Genomic DNA, 27,647 nt, shown 5'->3' on the forward strand with positions numbered 1-27,647 from the left:
AGGGTGCTTCAACCAAATCTTTTAACTGAGTGACTACAGCACAGCACCCTGGTAAGATAATTTTAGAAGGGCTCCAGAAGGAGAAACATCACACCTGGCCTTACCTTATGGACCTGCCACCACCATCAAATTCAACACTGCCAAGACTATTGCCCGTGCTGACCCCTCTGTGGCTATGTCAAATGTACCAGCAAGGGCTTTCCCTTTAACAGCTGAGTGGACAGCATGATTATCTGGTAAGTAGAAGAAAAGATTACATCCAAGGTTGGTGGTCTTCCAAGGTCATCTGGGAGGATCTAATGTCCACATGGACTGGAAGCAAAAATCCTCTCAGTTGTTGACTGGGAGCATGATGGCCATCCACATGGCCATGTGCACATGTGCATAGTCACCCATGAGAACACTACACCCTTTGACCAACATCGGCTATTGAAGGACAAGATCTTCAGATATTTGCTCATGAGTGGACTGGGCTCAAGTTTTTGTATAATCTCCAAACAGGAGGCCAACAACCTTTCAAGTGTACAGAGTTCAATAAACAATGATTCATGAATTTTGAGGTTCAGAAGGGTATGTCCAATAAATGCCAACCCCACCCCACCCCCATTTTTAAGCATAAAATTCTAGAGAAGAGCTCTTGTTACTCCTTCTCTGTGACTAAGACTAAATTATTATCATAGTACAATTACCATCCTGATGTTCATTCAGATATGTAGATTCTTTCATGAAAATCGATTCAACTATGAATAGCTGAACCAAGGCAGAAATTCTTATAAGAAAAAAAAATCACCGTGTGAAATTTGCCATGCTGTCTCTACTTGGTTCTGTATTAATGATTGTGATGATGAAAATAAATTATTATAGGTACATATAACATCTGATAATTGCCTTCAAGAATGGTTGGAGGATGCCATCTTTGGAGGATTGGAGAGTGAAGCCAAATGGAGGATAGACCACCTAACATAAGGGGTGGTTCTGATGTTTTGATCAGGAATCTGCATGTGAACACTGAAAGTCCTGTTCCCAGTTGGTTCTTGGTTAATCAATAAGGATGCTAGCAGCCAATGAGGTGGGTGGAATAGTCAGAACTTCCAGTTTTCCAGCAGGCAGGCTAGCAGATGCAGGGGAGGAGAGAAGTATTTGCTATGCTTGGGGTGGGGCTTAGGAAAGAAAGAATCATCAGCCATATGAGATCTTGGGCAGAGTGGCCATCTACTGCTTCCCTGACTGGGCCTAGGGAAGCTGATGGGATATTAAAAACATAATTAGCTGAGGGAAGATTTAGGGGGATGAACAAGGAGAAGAAAACTGATCAACTAAAGTTGACTGCAAATTTGGGGTTCTGAGCTGGGAGTGAAAAGAAAGATGTGATAGCCAAGGAAGGCTTAGAAGAGCCTGGCCATTTCCTCTGATCTGAGGGAACCTGGCAAGACTGGTTGGTAGCAAAGTCTAACCTGAGCTTAAAGCAGGATAGCAAAAACACTACAACCTAACCCAATTCTAATCAGGAAAACCAAGTCAATATATCTGGTCCTGCCTTAGGTGCTATAAGTACTTAGGGCTGCCAAACCAGTGATTTAATTCAGCAGACATGGTGAAAGATCAAGACACACCATCAACTCCTCAAGCATAGACTCATATCAAGTACAGCCCTGTGCAAGCAGAAATTCAAGAGAAAATCCAAACAGATGCTTTTTCCAGAGGCAATCTCAACCAAGTACTCTTCCAGGCTAAAAAGAGACTTCTGGATCCCTTTGACCTGGTTAAAAAGGTTGTCCAGAGATGTCTCTGGGCAGCCAGCAATGTACTCTTTTACCTTCAGCAAAGCTTCACAGAACTAATCACTGAAGAATGATAAGGTCACTGAACATATATTAACCAACCTGGATCCCGTCATCTGGTTATGGTGTTCAACAATAAGCAACTGCAAACCCAGCAAACTTGGGGTCTCTTACAATGTCTCTTACACCAGAAGGAGGTGTTCACACAAATGACAATAACCAGGAATGATCCTTAGGCTAGGGTCAGTGCCCTGGTTAGTGCAATATGGTCTGCCTGTTGGTAGTCCTACGTGGGAGGGGCCTTGACTCTCGAGTTGTGTTCTAGATGGCAATAGGGTATATCTTGTGTGGTTTCTTGCATTTTGGTTGAGTTCAGTATAAACCATGTTAGGGCCAGACCAGGCAAGGGAGAGTCAAAAGGTAAAGAAAGCGATCTAATAGCTTAGTAATCATGAGGAAGAATATTTTGTGGTTTAAGGAGAACAAGTGTAGCTGAGTTGGGGGAGCACCAGTGTGGGAAGGTTGAGGGAGTTTGTAGTTGAGTGGTGTGTGTAGCATGAGTGGGATTGGGAGAGAGCACAGAGATTGCCTGGTAAGTTAAGAGATTGTTAAGGTGAGACATACAGAGATGTAAAAGGAGGGAGGGGACAGCTTACATTTCTTGGTCAGGAGCACTGTTCCCATTAAAATTCCCAGACGAGGTTATCCTAAGATACTCTTATTTAACTGTTTGGAAAGATAAGCAATTACCTTCATATCAGATCCATGTCATTGTCCCCAGCGTCCCAGTGTGGAACCTCACTGAGCACCAATACTGAGGTGGGATGGTTTAAACTGGTCAGGCAAAGCTACGGTGGAGACAGAGTCAAAGGTGTTTTGAGGAGAAAGAAAACCCTCTGGTAGGAAGTATGCAGTTTGAGAGGCTCATGAGGTCCCTGAAGCCAGTTGCTGGGATGGTCTGGTAAGGAACACAAAGCTAGGCATGGGAAGATGAAAGAAACTGCCCTAGAAGGGAGTAAACTTAGTCTTGAAGATGGAGACTGATGTTCCTCTGATAGATTCATTTTTTTTATTGAGTAGACACTGTATGGAGCCTCTAAATTCTCCTTTGCCCCTTCTTCCTCAGGTATGGAGAAACTGATGAAGAAAGCTAGGGACTTCCTCCTCTTATTCAAGCCTTAGAAATCTCCCAACCATATAAAAGTCCACTGGAAAGTGTCCTGTTTTTCTCTCAAACCTCATTAGACTAGGTTTAGAGGTCTATTGTACAGCTCAAAAATTGTAACACGCATACTTGTAGCTATAAACATCCCTCTTAGGACTGCCTTCATCATGACTATGAGGTTTAAGTGTGTTGAGTTTTTGAGAAATTTCAATTTTCTTTTTCACCTTCATTACCGATTCATCATCCAAAGGTGTGTTGTTCAATATCCATGAGTTTATGTTCTCTAGTTTCTTTTGCTGTTGATTTCTAAGTTCCTTTCATTGCCAGATGTAATTTTAAAAAATGCTTCAGTTTTCCCAAGTTTGTTAAAATCTGCTTTGGGTATCATTATCTATTATAGAGGAAGTCTCATGAGCTGCTGAGAAGAATGCAGCGATTGGAGGAATGATCTGCAGAGGAATATTAGATCCATTTGACTTATATTAATGTTATTTACCTCCGATGGTGCTCTGTTTTTGGTCAGGATAATCTATACATATTGGTGACAGTGGGGTGCCAATGTCACCCACTATAATTCCCTTGGGTTTAATCTGTTTAATAACAAAGACTTTTTTTGTGTTGCTAATGTTTTGATACATGAATGTTTAGAATTGTTACGCATCTTCAAGATGAATTTTTCTCTCAATCAATATAAAGTAACCTTCTTTGTGACTGCTGACTAGTATCAATTTGAAGTCTGTCAGAACAAAGAGAATTTCTTCCTTTCTGGTTTCCACTTCTTGAAATGCCTTCTCCATCATTAGATCCTAGGTTGTCTTTGTCTTCGATGTTAACATGCACTCCCTTGGAGGCAACAAACAGGTGAATCCCAATTTCTTTTTTTTATTAGATATTTTATTTATTTACATTTCACATGTTATCCCCTTTCCCAGTTTCCCATCCACAAACTCCCTCTCTCACCCCCCTTACTCTGCTTCTATGAGGATGCTCCCCCACCTACCCACCCACCATGCCTCACCGCCCTAGCATTCCTCTACACTGAGGCATCAAGCCTTCAGAGGACCAAGAGCCTCCCCTTCCATTGATGTCAGATAAGGCCCCCTCAGCTCTTTCAGTCCTTCCCCTAACTCCTCCATTGGGGTCCCTTTGATCAACCTGATGGTTGGCTTCATAGCAGCCATATTTATAATAGCCAGAAATTGGACCCAACCTAGATGTCCCTCAACAAATACAGAAAATGTGGTACATTTACACAATGGAATACTACTCAGCTATTAAAAATGATGACTTCATGAAATTCACAGGCAAATGGAAAAATCTAGAAAATATCATCCTGAAAGAACACACATGGTATGTATGCACTGATAAGTGGATATTAGGCAAAGAGCTTGGAATACCCACAATACAACTCACAGGCCACATGAAGTTCAAGAGGAAGGAAACCCAGAGTGGATGCTTCAGTCTTATTTATAAGGGGGAACAAAACAATCAAGGGAAGTAGAGGATGGGAGGGACTGGGCAGAAGGGGGAGAAGAAAAAGTGGGGCAGAATCAGATATGGGAGGAGATAGAGGAGATGGAGGAGACAGGAGAGACATACAGGGGGTCAGGAAACTGAATAGAGATGTGTAGCATTGGGGGATGGGGAACTGCCTGTAACCACCAGAAAGTCCCAGATGCCAGAAAAGCAAGAGCCTCCCAGGACCCCACGGGGATGACATTAGCTGAACTACCCCACAAAGGGGAGGGAGAACCTGTCAAGACCATATCCAGAGGTTAGGCATGGCCCTCTGCTTGAGGGATGGGGCCACCCACTCATCTCCAAATTTTAACCCAGAATTGCTCCTGTCTAAAGGAAATATAGGGACAAAGAGTGGAGCAGAGACTGAAGGAAAGGCCATCCAGAGACTGCCCCACCTGGGGATCCATCCCACATGCAGACACCAAGCCCAGACACTATTACTAATGCCAAGAAGTGCTTGCTGACAGGAGCCTGATACATCTGTCTCCTGAGAGGCTCTGCCAGATGCTGCTCTTGCCTTCTTGATCCTGCTCTATCCCCTCACTCCTTCCCCCCTCCCCATTCCCTACCCCCTTCTTCATTTGCTCATGGCTGGCCTCTACTTCTCTATTCGCTCTCTCTCTCTCTCTCTTTCTCTTTCTCTCTCTCCCTCCCTCTCTCTCTCCCTCTCGCCCCCCTCCCCCCATCTCTCTCTGTCTTTTGCTGTCTCTGCTACCCTCTCAACTCCCCTCCCCTTGCCCTGACTAAACTCTATTCTATACTATACAGCTGTGTAGCTGGTTCCTCAGGGGGAAGAGACACCTCAGCATCATCTGCGGAGTCACTCCCTTCCCCTATACCTGACTACACCTCCACCAAACATATTCCTTCTCCCTTACCTTTTTATAAACCCAACATCCACCATGCCAATGTCATAACAGTTGCTTCAGAACATTCATCCTTGGGGCTTGGTGGAGGGTAGAGGAACAAGGATCATGTGGTGTGGACTGAGCTAGTATTTGATATGTGTGAGGCTGGAATGGACACAGCTGTGGAAAAGTAGGTCTATACCATCTGAAGGAAGATACAGAGGTGGAAACAGATAAAACATGAAGCTAGGCTGTTCTTAGCATCCTCAGGGCTTAAAGATAATTAAAGCTATACAAGGTTACAGAGTTAAGCAAAAAAGAAGGGGGGATGAGAAAGAGTAAGAGAGGGAGGGGTAGGTAAGGAGGAGATGGAACAGTAGAAAGTCAACAACAGTATGGGTGTAAAACCAAAGTGATAGGTCTTAAGATCTACAAGAAACAGAAAACTAAAGCAAAAGCAGTAAGAGATATTTATGAAAGAATAAAGATTGAAAACTATAACCAAAGAAAGGGGTCATGGGACTTTAATCCTAGCACTCAGGAGCTAGAGACAGGCAAAGTTAAAGGCTGCCTGAGGTACAGTTGATGTATATAGTGAGTCCCGGGTACATACACCAAGGACACCTAGCAGACTCTGTTTCAGAAAACAAGCAAGTAAAGAATCAAAAGACAGACAAACAGAAACAAAGAACGGAAAAAGAAAAATAAATAAACAAACTAAAAGTAAGCAAAAGACAAAAATGACATAAAAGTCTAATAGATTTAAAAATGTGTATTAGAGTCTTCTCTTCCCTGTTGGGAAAGCTTTGGAATTCTCTCTGTCCCTGGGGTGTGTCCTATGGCAGGCTATGCCCGGTGGGGTGTGGCAGGTACAGTGTGCAGCAGCTCCAGTTCAAACCCATCAGCCTTGATTTGAGTCCACAGATTCCTAGTGGAATTTAGACAAAGTGCCTTTTGTATCGTGTTTCTTAGCCGTGTCAAATTCAGGGCTCTAATGATCGGTTTTGCCGCACATGAGACGGGAGCCTCCTCCCACCAACTCGGCCCCCTACCCGGTCCCCCACCCCTCTGCCCCACCTAACCCCACCCCACCCCAGGCCAGGGATCAGTTTCAGGTTCCTGTGCCCAGGTTCACTTTGTCCGTCTCATTTTACTTCCAGTTCCACGGCTCCTTCTGATACTCCCTGCGCTGGTGTCACAATTCAGTCTCTGGGCTCACAGCCTGGCCTCCTCTCTCTGCCTTTTGTTATGCAGCTCCTAGCTCCACAGCCCAGTCTGTGAGGTCCTGCTTCTCTCTGCCTGTGGGGTGTGCCTTGCTCACAGACATTCTCTATTCAACCAGCTCAAATCTATTTTTTTTTAATAGCTCATTTCAGGGATGAGAGAGATGGCTTAGCACTTAAGGTGCTTGCTGCCCTTCCAAAGGAGTTTCTTGCACAATCGTTAGGCAACTCCCAACCACCTATAACTTCAGGTCTAGACAATCCCACATCTTCTTCCAAACTCCATGGGTACGTACACACACACACACACACACACACACACACACACACACACACACAGGACAAATATACACATGCATATGCATTTTATATTTTAAATAGCTCATTGCAAATTTTTATAAATACATATGGGTATAGATGCTGCATTTGAAAGTATACTTCTTTGTTAACATGCACATGTAATATCCTGGCCAACATCTGTGAGACTGCTATGCTCACTTGGACATCCATACAGAGTAGGGAAAAGTCCAAAGCAAGTCTGACTGGTGGAGCTCCAGCATTCCCACTTGTAATAAAACTTCATCTTCTTTTCTCACTTGACATGCATCCTCTCTGGGGTCTGCCAGTGCTACTTTGTGATATTTTCTTTCTAAGTGTCTGTCTGTCTATTTGTCTGTTTTTCTGTTTGAATTGCTCTCAAACATAGCGATGTTGACATATCCAGTTTCTTGGAGGACAGCAGGCTGTGAGGAACCTTATGGAGAAAACCTATGTGAGAAATGGGTTTCTGTCAGGTTTGATGATGAGAATATCCTGATGTTTTTAACCATAAAGTCAGTGTTGATGAATCCACAAGACAGTACATCCAGAGAGAGAGAGACAGAGACAGAGACAGAGACAGAGACAGAGACAGAGACAGACAGAGACAGAGACAGAGACAGACAGAGACAGAGACAGACAGAGACAGAGACAGACAGAGACAGAGAGAGACAGAAACAGACAGAGACAGAGACGGAGACAGAGAGAGAGACAGAGAGAGACAGAGACAGAGACAGACAGAGACAGACAGAGAGAGACAGAGAGCCTAGCAGAAGGGAGGCCATGCTGCAGAATGACCATGGGCTACTTCTAGTGTCTGACAATGCTGGAAGGCTGAGGAAGCAGCTAAGTTAGGTAGATCCATGGGATGATGAACTTTAGAAACCACAACTCTGAGTGTTTTGTTATCTAAGAAGGGAAAAACATTAAGACTTTCCCAAACGGTATTCTGCTAAGCTCTTGTGACCCAACAGTGTGTAATGAGTCAGATTCTAGTGTTGGATTTTTTGTTGTTGTTTTGTTTTTTTTTCCCCTTGGGGTTTTTTTTTTTTTTTTTGTACTTAACTGCTAGTGGCTCTTGGTCTCTCTAATCCTTCATTTCTTTCTTGCTTCTCTAGAAAAACTGGTGAGCAAGAGCAAGGCCGATTCTTATTTTGGTGCCAGCAGAATATGCAGACACCCTCTCCTTAACCACACAGCACACTCTGACCAGAGTCATTTCCAAAGACATGGTGGACCTGATTAGGAGGCTCGCCCTGCTCCTCACAAAGTTCAAGAGTGTGTGTAAGAAAACTGCATACAATATTTTTGGAACATTCATACCCATGTCACCGTGTGTGTGTGTATGTGTGTGTGTGTGTGTGTGTCTGTGTCTGTGTGTCTGTGTGTCTGTGTGTCTGTGTGTCTATATCTGTGTCAGTGTCTGTATCTGTGTCTCTGTGTATGAATGTGTGTGTGTCTGTGTGTCTGTGTGTCTATGTCTGTGTCTATATCTGTGTCAGTGTCTGTATCTGTGTCTCTGTGTATGAATGTATGTGTGTGTGTCTGTGTATCTATGTCTGTGTCTGTATATGTGTCTATGTGTCTGTATCTGTATGTGTGTATGTGTCTGTGTGTCTGTATCAATGTCTGTGTGTGAATGTGTGTGTATGTGCATGTGTCTATGTGTCTATGTCTGTGTTGCATGTATATCAGCGATTCCTTCTAAAGCAATGTAAATGCAAGTACACAGAGGTCTAGATAAGTTAAAAGTAAAAGGAAGGCACCAGATATAACTCATAGATACTCAAAAGGAAATTCAGGTCTCAACATTAATATTGGATAAATTAATACAGTAGAAGAAAAAAATGGAATTCTTAATTATGACTAAAGGGCCAACTCACCAGGAAAACATGGCAATTTTTATAGACAGTTAATAAAAGAGTCACAGATGTTCAGGATGTCTTGAGTTTGATTCCCAGAAAGCAGGCCTTGACACAGGTTTGAGTGCAGTTTGTATGGGGGATGGTGCTAACAGAGAGCACTGTGGGTAACTGAGGAGGGAGTGCTGGTGTGACTGCTCTGTGTGCTATTTTACCTGGCACATTTTGATTTCTTATCAATTATCCATGGTTCATTCACTGTAGATGTTTGCTTTTCTGACTACTATGAACATTATTAATAGAGATTTTGATTATATCCATATGTTTTGTAATATAGTCAGCATGGATAGCAAAGATCCAACAAAAGAAAAGCAAAAATATAGTCATAAAAGTGTCTCACTATGCACTATTCCTCCTCACACTCTAAACTGTTCATGTATTGTCTTCGTTAGGTTTTTATTGCTAGGAAGAGACACCATAACCGAGGCAACTCTTATAAAGGACAATATTTAATTGTGGCTAGCTTACAGGTTCAAAGGTTCAGTCCATTATATCACCTTGGCAGAAAGCAGGACATCACCCAGGCAGGCACGGCACTGGAGGAACTGAGAGTTCTACATCTTGTTCCAAAGACAAAGTGGAAAAGACTATCTTCCAGACAGCTAGGGGAGGGTCTCAAAGCCCACCCCCACAGTGACGTACTTCCTCTAACAAGGCCACACCTTCTCCAACAACGACACACCTCCTCATAGTGCCACTCCCTGGGACGAACATATTCAAATGATTACATCGACATATTAATGAAGATTTATTCTAATTAATTTGATTTTAGTTCTTATAGTAAATATATGAATGTTTTATGCACCAAATTTATGTTAGACCATTTAGGTTTGTTTGTATAGCGATTTTTGAGATATCTCTTTTATTCCTGTCCAGGTTTTTATTTTCCTCTTATTCCTTAACATAGATTTATTTACTTCATTTCGAAAATTGTCTTTATAAGCTTTTAGATCACAAGTTTGGTGGAGAGAGAGTCTCTCACTTTTGTCTGCAGATAGCCGCATCCCCATTCTCTGTCATGCTAGGGCAGTCTCTGTTCTTGCCTCAGATCTATAAGGTTTGTGTCAATGCTCTTCCTAGATATTTGCATTTTCTGAGTTGAAAAAACACACTGCTTGAAATTTAAGGGCTGGATTTAGATCTCCCTCCCTTCCTGTGTGGAAGGTACCTCCCTACTCTGGATGCTTGGATTTGGTTGTCTATTCCCTACCTGCCTTCTTCAGACTATTTTTCACATACTGAAATCAAGCCCTCTGTCTGGACTCCCCACATTTCCTGAACACTTTTGAGAACACTTTGGTATGTGAACACCTGAACTGTTGATGTGTTATGGGAAGAGACAAATGGAGGATCTTAGTCACTGTTTTATTCCGTCAACCTTCCCAGAGAAGCACCTTACTCAGACCCATCAGTATGTGAATGTCCTCTCTTATAGTCACCTCCGCTTTACTGTCATTGCACAATATAAAATGGGTTGTAATTTTCTTGTAAACAACTGGATTTCTTTTAAAGATTTGATCATTTATGCACACATGCGTGTGTGTGTGTGTGTGTGTGTGTGTGTGTATGTGTGTGTTTGCAAGTGCCCCTGGAAGCCAGAAGAGGATGCAAGACAGATTCCCTGGAGCTAGAGTATCATGCAGTTGAGAGTTGCCCAGCATGGATGCTGGTAATGGAACTTTGGCCCTATACAAAAGCAGTAAGGGCACCCACTGGGTCAATCTCTCCATTCCCAAGCAATTGAATGTTTTAAAAAGGCTCATTTTACTTACCTCTCCTATTCCCATTCCAGATACCACTACTTTTCCACCAAGACTATCCTTTCCAGTCCCCACAAAAAAAAAGTGTTTGACTTGATTTCTTAAACAGGGTCAAGGCAAAGCATAATCACACCACCCTTCACCACAAATTTTCCAAATGTCTTACAGAGAGCAGCACTGTAATAGACGCACATGCTTCTTTCCAAGGCTCCTCAGTTGCTGGGGTTGCGAAACAGAAATAACACCACAAATCAACCAAGAATCAAACAGTGTTTGTTCTTTTTTTTTCTCCATTTAGGTACATTCCAATGGCCTTAATGCCGAACATTTTGGACATTTTAAATAATTCATAGATAAGGGCTGTAGATGTGCCTCAGTCATTAAGAACAATGGCTGCTTATCTAGAGGACCAATGTTCAATTTCCAGGACCCATATTTGGTTCACAATCTACAACTCCATTCCCAGATGTCCTGAAGCCCTCTCTCTTCTCGCCACCATGGAGATATAGATAGATAGATAGATAGATAGATAGATAGATAGATAGATAGATAGATAGATAGATATGCAGGCAAATGCACAAAAAAAATAAAATCTCAGAAAAAGAAAAAATTCATAGATAGATAAATGTGTGGATGATTAGACAAAGGATTGTGGTTAATGTAGTTTATTTGCCATAAGAACAAAGTAGTGTTTGAATGAGAATTGTTCCCGTAGTCTCAAGCATTCAAACACCCCGATCCCCAGTAGGTGGTGCTGTTTGGGGATATTTATGAGATGTAGCCTTTGTAGAGGAAACTCAAAAGGGTTTAAAGCCGCATCTTTCAAGTTCACTTTCTACTGCAAGCTGACATTTAAGTATAATGAGCCCTGGCTTCTGTTCCAACCATCCTGCTTGCCGTGTGCTAGCATGCTTCTGTTCTACCATCATGGACTCCTGTCCCTCTGGAACTCTCTCTTCCTGATGTTGCCTTTGCTCTTCGTGTTTCATCACAGCAACCAGAAGTAACCAGTACAAACATTCTGTCTAAACATCCCTGCTCCGAAAGCAGTGAGATCATTAACACAGAGGCTACCTGGCAGGAATTGTTGGCATCAGAAAAAAGTGTTGGCTGAAGATTGAGTTTAGAAAACTTCTAATCTTGAGAGCCTGACTTCTAGGAAATGGCAGTCCATGGAAGCTGGGAAGTGTGCAAAGTTCCCAGCTAAGCAACACTGGGGATGTGAAATGCTCTTAACTGTCCGACTTGTGGTAAGAATCCTAAACCAAGGCTTCGTCCTGACTGTAAGCATCTGCTTGCTGACCTGTCTTGGGAAGTTCAAGGTGCACTGAGAATTTCGATTAGAAATGTTTGCGTAAGAGGTTGGCTGGGCATCACAGAGTGGGTAGTGTCTTTAAAGATAAAGAAGAGTAAACTCTTAGTGGGTGTGACTTGGAAGTCCTAACAAACACCAGGGAGCTCTTTGAAGGAGGGAGAGCTTTATGTAATTATGCTAATTGGTATAGAGGTAGGTCCACAACAAAGAGGCAGGTATAAGGCTTTCTATTTGAGCAGTAGACACCTCCCTGTCTCCAAGAGCTCTTGTTCTTCCGCCATGTGGCTCTGTGTTCTGGTCTGGGCTTCTCTTGCTGCTTGCCCAATTTGGGGTAAGTTCTTCTGGATTACAAACATTTGGTTGCATATTTGGAAATGTACCCTCGATGAAGTAGGTGAAATGTATTCAGGGAAGGTACAAACCAGGACAATAACCCTTATACTGGCTGGCTACTTTTATACCTCCAAACAGATTACTTTTTAGTTGGCCCTCTCTTTAATGTCAGAAGGAAATGAGACCTTAGAAGATTCAGGTGACTATTAATGACACAAGCCTAAAAATGACCAAACCAACCAGGAATCCAGGTTGTATCTTTCCCCTCTAATGTGTCCTCATGTTTTCTTGAGCATCAGGACACCCATCCTCACCACCAGTGGTGGACACCACGAAAGGCAAAGTCCTGGGGAAGTATGTCAGCTTAGAAGGATTTACACAGCCTGTGGCCGTCTTCCTGGGAGTCCCTTTTGCCAAGCCTCCTCTTGGATCTCTGAGGTTTGCTCCACCAGAGCCTGCAGAGCCCTGGAGCTTCGTGAAGAACACCACCACCTACCCGCCTATGTGAGCCACTGGGGTGGGGACTGTTTCCGTGGGCATGTGTTATGGTAAATAAGTAATGTTAGTTGGGGGTTTCTACAATGCCTTAGAACACTTAGTTCCCAGATAAAAGACATACAACCTTTACATTCATAGTAAGATTTTTAAAGCACTAAAACTAGGTAGATATCTAATCTCTAAGCTATTTTGTCTACCTCCGCATCAATAACCCTGAGATATAATTTGCCATGTTCCTCCTGGACCTCTCTTACACCAATTGGCCAGCGCTCATGGCCATGTTTTCATGATTCACCTACCCAGTGGTGTCTTATCCACACTTTCCCTTCTCTCCTCCCTCCCGTGGTCCTGTCTTAGACCCCAAGCCCAGGAGCTGAAACGTTGCCTACCTCTCCTCTTCCCAGCTATAGGCTGAAGGCATCTTTATTGACCAATCAAGGATAACATGGGGGACAAGGTTCCATAGCATTACTTGGTGTACCTGAGATTCTGCTCTTCCCTGAGACAACCAGAACCAGTACTTAGCATTACAGTACACAGCAGCAGATCCAAAGGTTGTGTGTGAGATAGGTGTACCTATTTCACAGTGATGCCTGAGGGAGACTAGGCAATCCTCTGACTAGCCATATTAACAGTAATCCCTGGCATCCCTAAGAGCATCATGGGTCCTTAGAGATGCTCTAGTTACTAAGTACTTTCGAAGTTTTCCAAACCCTTTATTTAGCACATACTTACTCAGCACCTGAGGTGAACCAGTGATGTTCTAGGTTTTCAGAAACCAGTAAAGGAAACAAATCTGTATTTGATGAATCTTTTATCCTGTTGGATGGAAAGAGAAAATAAGAAATCTGCGGATTAGCACACCACGTCTATTATTTACTAGAATATTGTAAATGCTTTAGAAAATAGGAATTGATCAGGTGAGGGAGCTGAGAAGACAGATGCTGTGTCATTGTGATTTTAACCTTAGTGTTGCTTAGGAGTCTGGTGGATGTGGACTTGTGGGTGAAGAGAATAGTAGAGATGACTACAAGTTCTCACACCCAGATCTACCGAGCTATCTATTCACAAGCAATTATCAAGGGCGTGTTACATCACCCTTGGCAACTGAGTGAACAAGCCAAGAATTCCAGATGGCCTCAAGGCCACCTCAGAGAACCTCAAACACCTACAAATGTCAGATCAGACAACATTTGTGTCCTCCCCAAGGTTCCTCTAGGAGTTTCCAGAATTCTGTTCCTGGCTGTCTTCTTACCATTCCATGCCTTTCACCTACAAATAGTATCTGTTATGTGCTGTGTTTATATTATGCTTGCAAAGCGAGACACTACTATCACCAGAAGTTCAACACACACACACACACACACACACACACACACACACACACACACACACACAGTGAAAGAGAGTTAAAATCATATGCAATTCAACAGCTCAGAGAGAACTGCTATTAACAATTAAGATCATGCTTTCAGGGCCTTCTTCTGTGTAAATCCTCCTTTAAACAGAGATCATAAATACAAAGTGTAGGTGGCAGCCTGGCACATTCATATGCATCGGCATCCTTTCACATCATATATATATAATATACATATTATGCATATATATGGTATGGCAATATATATTTTATATTATAATATTTAATATAATAGCAATTGTGTATAATAATTAATATAATAAATAATAAATAGTAAGACTATCTACAAATATGTGCATATACATATAATCTTAGTATTTATTAACTGCGCATAATTGGGTCCTAAGGTATTATTTATTTACCCAATCTTCTATTTGGATTGACTGAAGTAATTTGGTTTTCTTGACTATAAACAAAATTTTGATGGATTCATTACATACAACCATAAACGGTTTGGGATAAATTTTCAAAGGTAACATTGCTGATTCAAAAATATGAAATTTGGGTACCTTTGTCTCTATAAACAACCGAACTCTGCCCAATTGTCCTATGGAAACATAAAAACTTCCATCCCTGGGCTTTGACCCTTGCCTTGGCTTACTTGATGAATTTTTCCTGTGTGCACTGGGTAAACAAATTGAGACCTTAACAATGATGAATAGGACCTTGGTTTCTATACTTCATTTTTTAAAAACATTAGTGAACCCGAATTTTTCTGTCCACCTTTGACATGTGAATTTATGTTTTTATGAATTTCATGCGGTGCTCTCAGTGATGTGGGGAAAATGACCCAGGGCAGAGATTTAGGCAAAGAGTTTGATGTGGTCTGTGCCAGGCTGGCCCTACACAGCATCACTTCTACACACCAGGGATACTGATTACAGCCTTCTCTTTACAAAGAGACCTGGAATGTTGCTTAAAATCTGCTTGAAGTATAAGCACTACCTAACAAAATCTTCCCGGCTCTGTAACCTTGGGCCAGCTGTCAAAGCCCGCTGTGCCTCCCATTCCTCATCTGTAAAACAAAAATAATAAAACATGCCTGAAGTTGAACTGACCCTTACATGGCTTCATAGACAAGGAGAACCATGCTCTCACTGCCATGCTACATTGAATCTTTAGAAGCCTTTATCAAGGAGTCAACAGTGACTGCTGAAACAGGAAGATGTTGGACCTTGTCTTGGGGCCAGAGCAGGAAAGGAATTCAGACCACCCAGCATATGATGTCTGAGACAAGGCTAGACTTTAGATGTTCCGAGCTTCTCCACAGCAATGTCCTCCCCTACCTCAACCTACAACAGACTGCCTATCATTGTAGCTAACTGTCTTAGTTAGTGAATGTCTTCTGAGAACTATATAACATGTTTACCTGTTGGAGGAGCATAGTCAGCTACAGACCACTATTCAAATCTCAGAAGGACAAAACCCTGTCCAGGCACTGCAGGAGGTGACATCTTCTAGGGAAGGTCACCATACAATACAATCATCTTTCTCCTTGGTCCAAGACATCCCAAAAAAACTCCAAGAAGAGAAGAGGTATCAAGTGTTTCCCCCAGAGATGGTTACCACCTATCACCCATGACAATGACTCTGGGAAAGTAATAGAAACTATTTTTATCAGTTCAGATCTCTCAGTGTACAATTAGGCCCAGCCGGCATGCTCAGTCTGGTGAAATCTCCGATGTTCTTTCTCCTCCCAGGTGCTCCCAAGATGGAGTTGTGGGAAAGTTACTCGCAGATATGTTGAGCACCGGAAAAGAGAATATACCTCTCGAGTTTTCCGAAGACTGTCTCTACCTGAATATTTACAGTCCTGCTGACTTGACAAAAAACAGCCGATTGCCTGTAAGTGCAGTGACCAATGGTCCAGACTTTTACATTTGAGCATCCAGATCCTCTGTGAACTAGGTGATAAAGGCAGCAGGGGTCAGGAGCACATTAGTCAGGAGTGACTAAGAGACCACAGCTTCCTTCCAGTTTTCACTTGAGGTTTTTTCCAGACTTTTGTAAAGGGCACTATTCAGCTCATGTGTAATTTCCCAAGTTCTTCGCAGAATGGAAGAAAAAGAACAACTAATCTTACCTATGAGAATCCTATCCCCATGACAGTTAAGTCATGGTTTCCAATAAAGTTACAACTGGGAGGAATCGTAGGGGAAAACCCAACACGATACAGATGAAGAAACTGAGGTTCTGGTGGGGGAAAAATAAAAAAGCACAAGGAAGGGGAAACTCAGGTCTCCTGATTTTCACATGGGTACTCTTAGACAGGGCCTGCAGGGTGTGTGGATAACTTTATTGCCAAGTCACCCATGACAGCTTCATTGCCAGATGAAAAATTTCACTCTTCCATGAAGGGCAAGGAGAAGGGAGGATGCTGGGACAATCTCAAAAGCTGCCCTGCCTGCAGGCAGCACGCCAGGATTTCACTGTGGCTCGTTTCCATGTCTGGCTGCTTTTGGCACAGTCTGATGACCAAATGATTCAGCATTTCACATGAAAACACAGTGCAGGAGAAGGACAGGCTGCCAGGTATAGATGACAAGTTTGGGAAAGAGTTTTCTAGAGAAGGTAATCTTGGATTTGTAACATGTCAACACCCAACAGACTTCCCAGAAGCCCTCTGTGTGAGACCCAGAAATGGTGGACAAAGTTGATGATATGTATGCTAAGATTTGGTGTTTTCTATGTTCAGAATTCACAGGGAGACAAGGACATGGTGTGGGGGGGGACCTTGTTGACACCCACTCTTTAAGTCACATAAAAAGCGAGCATCCCAGAAGGCAGACTTATCTGGCCTTCTCATTAGAAAGGAACCTAGAATGTTGCTTATAATGGACTTGTAAGTTTAAGTACTACCTACTGTGGATCTTCCTGGCTATGTGTCCATTCTGAGATAGTGCGAGCCAAATGACCAAAGAGCATCTTGAATGGAGCGAACGAGTGAAGTGGATGTGAACTGGAAGTAGCATAGTGGGAAGACTCAGGCTTGAGGAGAGGCTCACTAGAGAGGGATGCCATCAGGGCGGTGGAGTGTCTCCCCAGGCAATCCCTTACCATAGAGAATTTAATTCATCACTGAGGAGATAAATGGGATAAGACTAAGCTGAAATACAAAGTCTGTCTCGTTCATGTGCAGTTGCCTGCAGTTCTTGTGGAGTGATGCGATCGCAGGCCTTTATGGGTCCCATGATAATCTCAGTTCTGTGTCTTAGGAGGATGGGAGATATGAGAAGAAAGGGTGGGGTTACTGAGTGGCCATGACATCCTCGACCCTATCTTTGAGAGTTGAAAACACAAAGAGTCAGCCTTTTGCAACCTTCCTGGGAACTGATGTGATTTGGGCAATGACCTCAAGGCACAGCCTTGATACAGACAACCAATTCATATGAACTCAGCAGTGGTCTCAAATCTTCAATCTACTGCCCGTGTGGCTTTATTGTTGTCCAGGTGATGGTGTGGATCCATGGAGGTGGACTAATAATAGGCGGAGCATCACCCTATAGTGGACTAGCTCTCTCTGCCCACGAAAACGTGGTGGTGGTAACCATTCAATACCGCCTGGGTATTTGGGGATTGTTTAGGTAAGATACTAGATTTTTCCTCTCTGCATATTAATTAGTCTTTGCCTTGGTTCCTTTTGCTCAATGAATACCCGAGATTGGCTGGATAGAAGAACAAAGAATTAATGAAAGGTTTGGAAGATTCAGAGTCCAATGATTGGGTAGAAGACCTATGTAGTGAGAACTCGTGCCTATCAAGTAATATAGTAGAAGAAGGGAAATTACATGAAGAAGAGATATCATGAGAGGGGGAAGTGAGTGATGGCTGGTGGTCTTGATATTTTTAAACAAAGCACTCCTGGAGAATGGAACGAGGTCCTGTGAGTGCTACAGAGATCTTCTTGAGAGCGATGCACCCAGTTGCACAGTCACCTTGCACCTAGCCTCACCTCTTCATGCCCTTTCATTGCTCAGTACTGACTTCCACAGTAGAGACCACTGTGCAACCACTATTACCTTTCACTATTACCACAAAATCCTATGCCTCTGACATTAATGGTTTCTACAAGCACCTGTTGTTATAAATCTGCACTTCGACTATCATAGCTGCTTCAGTCAGTGGCCTGAGTGATCTGTGAGACAATGACTGGGTCCTATCATGTCCCTGCCCAATCAATGGTCCCCACTCCCAATGATATGGAAGATTCTGCCAAGTCTCCGTTCTATCTGCACTCATCTGTCTTACATTCCACACATCTATTCTCTTGGCCGTGGGATCTGATGCTTCTAACTAAAATCCCCTTTGCAGTAACTGATGAAACCCATGGGCTCATTTATTTCTCTTTCCCAGTGCTGCTGCCTCAAATAGGAATTTCCCAGTTGAAATGCCAGTCTGTAGACCCTCGTTGGCCACATTGTATTTCTCTGTTAGCTGACATACTGTCTTCTAGTCTACTTGATTATTCTCTCCACTGTGAGCTGGGCATAGTCAGAGATTTTGTCTGTCTTGTTTTCTATTTGGGCAAATTTGGATATTCTATGGATCCTCAGTGCAGTACACCGTTGCTAGAATATGAGGTAGAGCCCCACATAAAGCAATGTTGTTGGGATTATAGGCAGGTAAAGTCCGCCCATCCCCCAAGTGCCAGTGATGTGGTGGCCAACCTGATTCTGAAAGCTCACCGAACCTCTCCAGGTCATCTGACTCTTAAGAGCCCTGCCATGACATCTCTGTCCCCGTTTCACCCTGTCACCTTGCAGCACCGGTGATGAACACAGCCGGGGGAACTGGGCTCACTTGGACCAGCTGGCTGCACTACGCTGGGTCCAGGATAACATTGCAAACTTTGGAGGGAACCCGGATTCAGTGACCATCTTTGGAGAGTCAGCAGGAGGTGTCAGTGTCTCTGTTCTTGTAAGTATTCTTGGCACCAGAGCCCTTGCTGGGGATTGATATGGCTACTGGGGGATAGAACGGGGTGGGGGGGGTGTGCATGGGAGGAAACCTATTAGAAAGGAGCCAGTCCAGTAGAACAGCATTGCATTCAACACCTGCACTCAGGTTGACTCTGCTGCACAGTATCAGAGGATAGACAGCTTGTGGTGTATAATTAACTCTCTTTTGCTTATAAGCTTATCATTAATTCTTTTTTCTTTTAGCCCTGGAGCCATGAACATCTCCAGCTTCTCTTCTCACTTGGTTGATCTCATTCTCCTTTCTAATCATTTTAATATTAGGTCTCACCCTAAAAGTCCTGGGGTGCTGTGATGGATACCCACTACAAATGGGAGGAGAGGAGCCATAAGTCATACCAAGTGTCCTTGTTTGGGTTGAAGTCACATCTTCACATTAAGGAAATTCAAGACCCAAGATCAGACTTGGGTTTCCCCTGAGGTTAAGAAGGCAACAGCAGGTTAACTTAGGGATGTGAGGAAGGGAAGAAAGAAAATCCAGTGGGAATGGGTAGAGCAGAAGATGTAAGTCACAGACATAGGCTGGGCATGTCGTGCTGTGTGTGGAATTGAGGCACAGGAACAGTGAGGAAGCTACAGATGTTCGGGGAGCTGTAAGAAACCTTACCTTCCTCAAAGTTGAGCAGACATTCAGCCAAGGAACTAACACACACTGGCTTACTCCTTTTAAACTCTCAGAGGAAGAATAATGTAGAATATTAATTGGTTATTATTTTGAGTTGTAAGGTTTTAAAGTGTGAGTATTTGCACACAACGTTAAGATGAATGATTAACTATTTCATGGAATATTGACATAAGATTTGGTAAGGAAAGAACACGGTCAGTATTTGGAAGAACAGAAGAAGAGGTGTGGGAAGGGTGCAGGCATCACTCAGTGGCCAACTGCCTGCCGTTCTTCCAGAAGGCCTGAGTTAAGTTTCTAGCAGCTACATCACAAAGATAACAACCACCTGGAAACAAGAAAATTCTTAAATGAGAAAAAAAAACTCTTTAAAACGTCCAGTGAAGAATAAAGTCTCACGTAACAACATCCCAGGGATCGTCACTTGGCTGTTGTTATATTTAGATTTTCAGTCTTTTGTAGCATTCCATACACATTCATGTTCATATACGGAATTATGTGAGATATGATATCTTTCTCTCTATTCATCATGTGCCATCTATCCTCCATCCATACCCTCTTTCATTTTTTTCTTTTTCTCTATATATGCAGGTTTTTTAGTTCATTTATCCAAAATCAATACTTCTTGTCATATAGCAACATATAAATAAAATCCTTACTAGTATCCTTCTGTATTGCTACCTTCCTATAATTGAGTAATATTGTAAAAATAAAACCTAATTACCTAATCATATATTGGGCTAAATCCAATTTTTTATATTTGAAAAATGCATGTGCTTTCTGAGAAAGTTTCACAGGTCTCCATGATCTTTAGTGTTGGGATAAATTCTGAACAGTGGAGAAACAGACGATTTGTATGGATAGGTATTACTTAGAACTTTATTGGTATTATCTTTTCAATAGTTTGGATTTACCCTGATAAATACTTGTAGTGGATTTCCACTCTTGAGAATCTGAATTCATGTGACATTCTGCTGAGATGCTCTTGGGAAACATCGGAATAATAATCTGTCCAAGAATTCGACTAGGATGGGTGAGAAGCAGTCTTGCCCATGGAGCACCAGGGTCACCAAATGCACAGCCAGGAGATAGGAGAAAGTAGGGGGAGCCCAAATAGCAAGTGTGTCGTGATTCATGGTATCTGTGACTTTTTTCCTTACTTGGAGAAATTTCCATCAAAGCAACTTATGGAGGAGTTTATTTTGACTTTCAGTTTAAGGATGCAGTTTACCACAGCAGGGGAGCCATGACAGCAAGACCTGAGGTGACTGTTCGCACGGGCGCATTGAGAGAATTCAAAACAGAAGTGAAGGCTACTAACTAGCTCACTGATGGCCTCTGGCCTTCAAAACCATGTCTTTTAACATGGCTCAGGAAATCGAACAAGTGTGGTATCTTTCCAAGTGCAACAGGATTCATATGCAGAAACTTACACCATGACAAGGGTGTCCGAGATGCAATCTCCTTTAGCTTTGATCAAACATCTGAGATCTAACTGTAGCTTGTTTTAATCCCTAGTTACCTTTAGCCTGGGCTGATGATCCAGTAAGTGGGTATAGGTGACAGGCATGCTGCTGCCATTAGATATCTTCCAACCTCAATTAATCTGAAACAGAAACCCCCCCAGAGCCATGCTAACAGGTTTTTCTCCTAGGTGATTCTAGACTTTCTTTTTGCAATTTGATGTTAACCACAAAACCCATCTTATGAGGGTAAAATCTTCTCTCCCCTGCCAGGTCTTATCTCCTCTGGCCAAGAACCTCTTCCACAGAGCCATTTCTGAGAGTGGTGTGGTCCTCACTACAAACCTGGACAAGAAGAATACTCAGGCTGTGGCTCAAGTAGGTCCTGACATGAGCATTCCTGCACCACTTTCTGGGCTTCCCTTGGATGTTCCCTGGCTTTTCTGGCTGTGGGGTGCAGCTGAGATAATCATTTCAGAATCATGCCCAAAAATTGCTGGGCAGAAGGCCTGCCTTTTGGCTCATAGCAAAGACACATTCTGCAAGTTCTGACCTACCTTCATGTGAATCATGTTACTCAGATACCTTACGTTGGGAGAAGTAGTGTATGAAACCAAACAGACATCATTGTTCACTTCAAATGGCCTCCTTAGAGACATTCAAATTGGAGAACATTGTACTCAGTGTTCGGGTGCGCATGTGCAACATGACCCACTCATGTCATTATTCCAGTTAGTAATAGAGGCAAAATTCTGTGGGACGTAGTATTTACATCTGCTAATTTAGAACAATGGTTCTCAACCTTTCTAATACTGAGACCCTTTAATACAGTTCCTCAAGTCCTGTTGACCCTCAACCATGAGATTAGTTTTTTTGCCACTTGATAACTGTAATTTTGCTAATGCATCCTGATATGCTGGATACATTTCCAGTTTTACAAAATGACCCAAAGGGCTCAAAATCCATAAATTGAGAAGTACCTATTTAGACAATTTACAAACCCTCTATCACCTTACAAAAGAAGATGTGAGAGCAAAACCTGGTGATGCGTAACCATAATTCAGATACCTGGTTTCTGGCAAAGACAGAAAGAAGAAATGAAAGATTGAGGCCATCCTGGTCTGTATGACAAGTCCTGGGTTAGCCAGGGTACTTAGTAAAATCCTATCATGAAAACGTCATAATCATCATCATCATCATCACCATCATCATCACCACCACCACCACCACCATCATCATCATCACCATCATCATCATCATAAATAAGAAAGAATGAAAGTAAAAAGAGAGAGGGAGTGAGGGGAGAGGTAGGGAAAGTGGAAGACGGGGGAAGAGAGGGGAGAAGAAGGAGGAGGAAGGAAAGGAAGAGGAGGAGGAGGAGGAAGAGGAGATTGGATTAGAATCTACACTGACAGAGAATATAGACATTACTCCTGACCTCTGGTGTTGCCTGTGATTTTTTCAGATGATTGCTACTCTTTCTGGGTGTAATAACACCTCATCAGCCGCCATGGTTCAGTGCTTGCGCCAGAAGACAGAGGCTGAGCTCTTGGAGCTTACAGTGAAACTGGTACATATGTGTATCCCTTCTAATTGCCACTATTCTGTGTCCTTGGCCCCAAACTTTATTTCTTTTGTGTTCTTGCACTGGATAGACTCTACGGGGACAATTTCTCAGCTCTTGGGAAGAATGTCAGCCTCCTGATCTCAACTGGGAATTTCATTTCCTATTATGAAACACCTTAAATGTCAAAAATTAGTCCAATTCTATGTCCCACGATGAAGAATTGCATAGAAATCTTTCAAAATTATCAAAACTTGCTTTTGAACATTCTTGTAACATTTTAGTGAATAAGACATTCTATAGTCTTAAAAACGAACAAACAAACAAAAACTACTATCCTAAATTTCAGGGATCTTCAATTACGAGTTTTTCAGAAAAGTGTCATCTATTGGTTGCTTTAAAAATTAATTTATAACAAAGTAGTAGCCAATTTCTCTAGAATTTATAAGGTTATCATAATTCTCAATTATGGCCCTAGGATAGCCATCTATATCCGTCCATTCATCTATCACCCACTGATTCATTCATTCATGCTACCGACCATCCTATTCATTCATTTCTTTTCATCAATTTGGTAAAAATATATCCATAATTTTTTTATTATATTTTCAGTATGTCCCTCATTCATGAGTGATCTGATCAACACATATCTTTCATTCTGTCAAGCATTCAAACAATGGACCATTCTTCACCTAACTATGAAAAAAGTTTTGTCTGTCAGTGTCTACATACAACTCACCAATTGTATTGTTTTCATTTTTGATATTATAATTACATTTTTGCCTTTGCTTTCTTCCCTTTAAAATCAAAGGCAATGAGGAAGGAGCAGGCTTAAGGAAGTCACCGAGATGGGAGGGGCTGCTTCAGCTAGGAAGGTTGCTCTATTATGAATCAACAGGAAGCATGATCAGTGAGCTCTGAACGCTGGTCTTTTTCTTTTTACTGTCTAGTGTTTATTTGTTGTTTTGAAATAGGCTCCTACTTTGTAGCCTAGGAATTTGTGATCCGCCTACCTCAGCCTCCCAAATGTCGAGATTGCAGGCATAAACCTTAACACTAAGTGCAATGTAGAAATACATTGAACAGAGAAGGGTCTGGGAAGGAGCAAAGAGATTGATGGGAAGACTTTGCACTGTGGGGGTGGGGTGGGGGGGCTGGTCTTGCACTGTAGGGGTTCTGTATCACACCAGGGACTGAGGAGTGGGTGATGGGATGTGGCTAGAGTGCAGGAACTTTGAAAGGAATTTCCATCTGGACTTACTGATAAGCAGGTTGTGAGGCATGGGATAAACAGAAAAGGGAAAGATGCCTTTGGCTTCCCTGAACTCAAAAATGGCAAAACTTGTGGCCTCAACGTGCAGCTCTCAGTATAACTGAGCAGTAGTAGCCCTTCTGTGGGTCTCATGGTTGCTGATATCAATGTCTTCTTTTGACTGTCAGGTGCTTATCCATGCAAGCCCTTACTGTCTGTCTTCTGGATATCTTCTGCCTCTGCTTTCCTTTTTCCCTCTCTTTGCTCCTTGAGAATACAAGATAGACCATGCTATTTCCCTTCTTAAAAGCCTCACTTGGCTTACAGGATTAAGTTCATTCCCTGCGCTAGGATAGTAACCCAAAAACAGCCTTGAGTGCCAGGAAGGTGCCACATAGATTTCTGCTCTACTTTCCTTTCTGTTGCTGTGATTAAAACCCTGAGATATACAGCAGTATGGTAGAGTAAAGAGTTTATTTGTGTTCATCTCTAGGCTATGGTTCATCACTGAGGGAGGACATGAAGCAGGATCCCAAGTAGGCCTGTTCAGCTAAGGAAATAAGTATAGCAGAGTCTGTGGAGGAAGGCTGCTTGCTGACTCATGGGAAGACTCATACTTGGCTAGTTTTCTTATATAGCTTAGGACATGGTTTCTAGGGAATGGTGCTGCCCACAGTGGGCAAACAAAACATTCCTCCACGGACATGCCCACAAATCAATATGATCCTGACAATTCTCTAACTGTGACTCCCTGTGACCCTAGGCTGTTAAAGCAAACTAGGAATATTATATCAAAGAATTAGGTTTTGCTATGAATTTTTTTAACAATTAGTCTTTGTTGTTTACTGCCTGCTCACTTCTATATTTGTTAACTCACTATAATTCATAATAGCAAAGAAATGGAATCCACATCTCTGTCAACAGAAGAATGAATAATGAAAATGTGTTATGCATACACAATGGAATTTTAGTTAAACGTAAAGAAAACCGTGCCATACATTATATGTAAAAATTAATTCCCCTATGTGGCCCCCTCTCTAACACTCTCCCAGAGAAGTCTCCCAAGTCCAGGCTGCTGTGACTTTCCCAGGATGAGCCCTGTACACAGACTCCTCACTCACTTGATTCATTTTCTTCCCACTGCTTAGAAAGACCCACTCTTTTCTTCAGTTGTCTATAGTGATCATGTAGATACCACTCCAGATATCAAAAAGACCAGCGTTGTGTGTCCAGCACGTCATCTTCCTTCAGAAAGCATCTCTTCTTGACAGAATTAGAACATTCTGTCTTCACTAATCAGCTCTTTCAAGGTGGCAGTGTTGTGCCTAGTTGGTATTTTCTATTATCAGTCTATTGGACGGAATCTGGTGTCTGCTGTGGTATTTTATTTCTCTAAATAGAAACAAGATTTCAGTTTGGGCTCCTAAAGTGATAAGCTCAGTACTTCTCAAAGCCAACTACATACCCCAAAGCAAGCAGATCTACATATGGATAAACAGAGGCAATCAGCCCTTATTAATAAGTGAGAATTTTCCTCTCCCCAATTCCTTACCACCATTGTGCTGCCATTGCTGGCCCACACCTCATGGTTCTGACCTCTAAGTCTCCTAAGCTCAGTCATTGTCTTTAGGACATTAGTCACAGGAGTCTTTCTGCTTGGCAAGCTCTCGGGCAGGAAAAGAGGAGATGTGGATCAAAGGTAAGCTGTGATATTCATAAGTATGATATTTCTGTTTTTCTCAGGACAATACCTCCATGTCCACTGTGATTGATGGAGTGGTACTGCCAAAGACACCGGAAGAGATCCTGACTGAGAAGAGTTTCAACACGGTCCCCTACATAGTGGGCTTCAACAAGCAAGAGTTTGGCTGGATCATTCCAACGGTGAGAATGCACAGACCTCTTAGATACACTCCACAGAGGCGCAACCTTCATCCTCCCTGCTCTGATCCAGTGTTAATTCAAAGAGGCTTAAAATTTTCCATGTAAATTTGTTTTGAGAGTCCTTGATAACGCCCTTTGGAGTACTAATTTATATCTGAGCCAGAGAAGGGATTCAAAACTTTCTAAAGGAACTACTCAAGATGGCTCAGGACTCTAATTACCCATCACCAAGCTCAGCAATGGTGACTCCTCTCAAGCAGGCATTTTAGGGCCCTGGTATCTGCCTAGAGTGTGGCTTACAAAGCTAGAAGACACACTGAGACCAGAGCAGATCTCTGAGTGCAAATGTGGACAGGATCAGCACATCCCCAGAGTTCTGCAGAAGGGTCTCATAGGGCATCACAAAAACATTGACACAAACAAAATACTAGGTCTCCTTTCTCCCTGTCACCTGAGTCTGAGGGTGTGTGGCCTGTGTCCTCTGTACATGACCCTTTCCTGAATGCTCTACTGCCTTGAGAAACATTGTGTAATAAATACATAGTGTAATCATACTAGTGTAATAATAGTGTAATAAATATAAATGAATAATAGTGTAATAAATATAAATAATAGTGTAATAAATATAAATAAATATATTATATAATATTATATAATATATAATATGATAAATATAAATAAATATTATATAATACTATATAATATATAATATAATAAATATAAATTAATATATTATATATAAATGTAAATAAATATGTCATATAATATAATAAATATAAATAAATATATTATACATAAATATAAATAAATGATAGTGTAATAAATATAAATAATAGTGTAATAAATACAATCGCATGACTGTCTTCTAGGGAATGGATTGGCTTTATTCATACAGGTCCATTTCTTTTGCTTGCTTAATTTTTTTCAGAATCATAAACTCCCATATCTGTTAGCACTGTCCCCCAGGCGCCTTTATTTCATTTGGTTTTCTTGGTTGGTCTGGTTCTTCTTAATTTACTGGGACTCACTAATGTTTTACCATATGTTTAACAGATGATGGGAAATCTACTCTCTGAAGGCAGAATGAATGAGAAAATGGCCAGTTCCCTCTTGAGGAGGTTCAGCCCTAACCTTGTAAGAGTCTAGGGAGTCATGGGAATTGGTTGGAAAACAAAGGTCAGTGACTCGCTTTAATCGCAGACAAATTCAATGGCTGCCAACAATGGTGGTGACTGGGATATCCTTCCCACTTTTCTACGCCATCTACTTTGCATTCCAGTGTAACAAATTCACATTTGTTGTTCATCAAACAAAACTCCCCATGGGCTCAGGACAAGTTTCTGTGTGTGGGGGTGAGGTGTTATTTGGAAAGCTTTATACCTGGAAAAAAATGATTCCATGACTAACAAAGACCTTCAGGTTTATACATTGCAGGCCTAAGACCACGTAGTTAGGAGGCATATCAGCTAGGCGGGCACTAGGACAGCTACAGCTTGTAGGTTCCCTGCTTTTCTGATGCACGAGCTTCTGTTATCAGTAGACCACTGAACAGGTATTCTGGACTCTGTACATCTAAAACTAAATACTTACTGACTGGATAAGTCTCATGAGTCATGCGTTTTTTCATTCCATTCCCTAGATGTAGCCTATTCTATGTGCTAGGGGACAAAAGGTATCTTTCCCCTATAGAACAGGGGAAGATACTGAATATTTACTTCCTTTAGAAACAACTGAAGACAACTGTTGTCACTAGACAACAGTTTCCAAGCCATTAGATGGTTCCAG

The 27,647-nt window shown here is 42.1% G+C and overlaps 1 protein-coding gene across 2 annotated transcripts in view; it reads left to right on the top strand.

The window, feature by feature from the left end:
- The first annotated feature begins 12,028 nt into the window (after positions 1-12,028).
- Ces1c (carboxylesterase 1C) overlaps positions 12,029-27,647 on the top strand; it is a 29,149-nt gene continuing 13,530 nt past the window's right edge. The window contains exons 1-9 of one of the 2 annotated variants that reach the window (XM_006255172.5): positions 12,029-12,184; positions 12,480-12,690; positions 15,802-15,946; positions 17,552-17,685; positions 18,865-19,018; positions 21,436-21,540; positions 22,628-22,732; positions 25,722-25,862; positions 26,916-26,996. In XM_006255172.5, the coding sequence (XP_006255234.2) occupies positions 12,133-12,184; positions 12,480-12,690; positions 15,802-15,946; positions 17,552-17,685; positions 18,865-19,018; positions 21,436-21,540; positions 22,628-22,732; positions 25,722-25,862; positions 26,916-26,996 (1,128 nt within the window). In that variant the 5' untranslated portion in view covers positions 12,029-12,132. The remainder of the gene's footprint in view (positions 12,185-12,479; positions 12,691-15,801; positions 15,947-17,551; positions 17,686-18,864; positions 19,019-21,435; positions 21,541-22,627; positions 22,733-25,721; positions 25,863-26,915; positions 26,997-27,647) is intronic. The other variant, NM_017004.1, reaches the window with a different exon arrangement.

The sequence above is a fragment of the Rattus norvegicus genome, chromosome 19 (assembly GCF_036323735.1).
Source record: "Rattus norvegicus strain BN/NHsdMcwi chromosome 19, GRCr8, whole genome shotgun sequence".
NCBI classification, from domain to species: domain Eukaryota; kingdom Metazoa; phylum Chordata; class Mammalia; order Rodentia; family Muridae; genus Rattus; species Rattus norvegicus.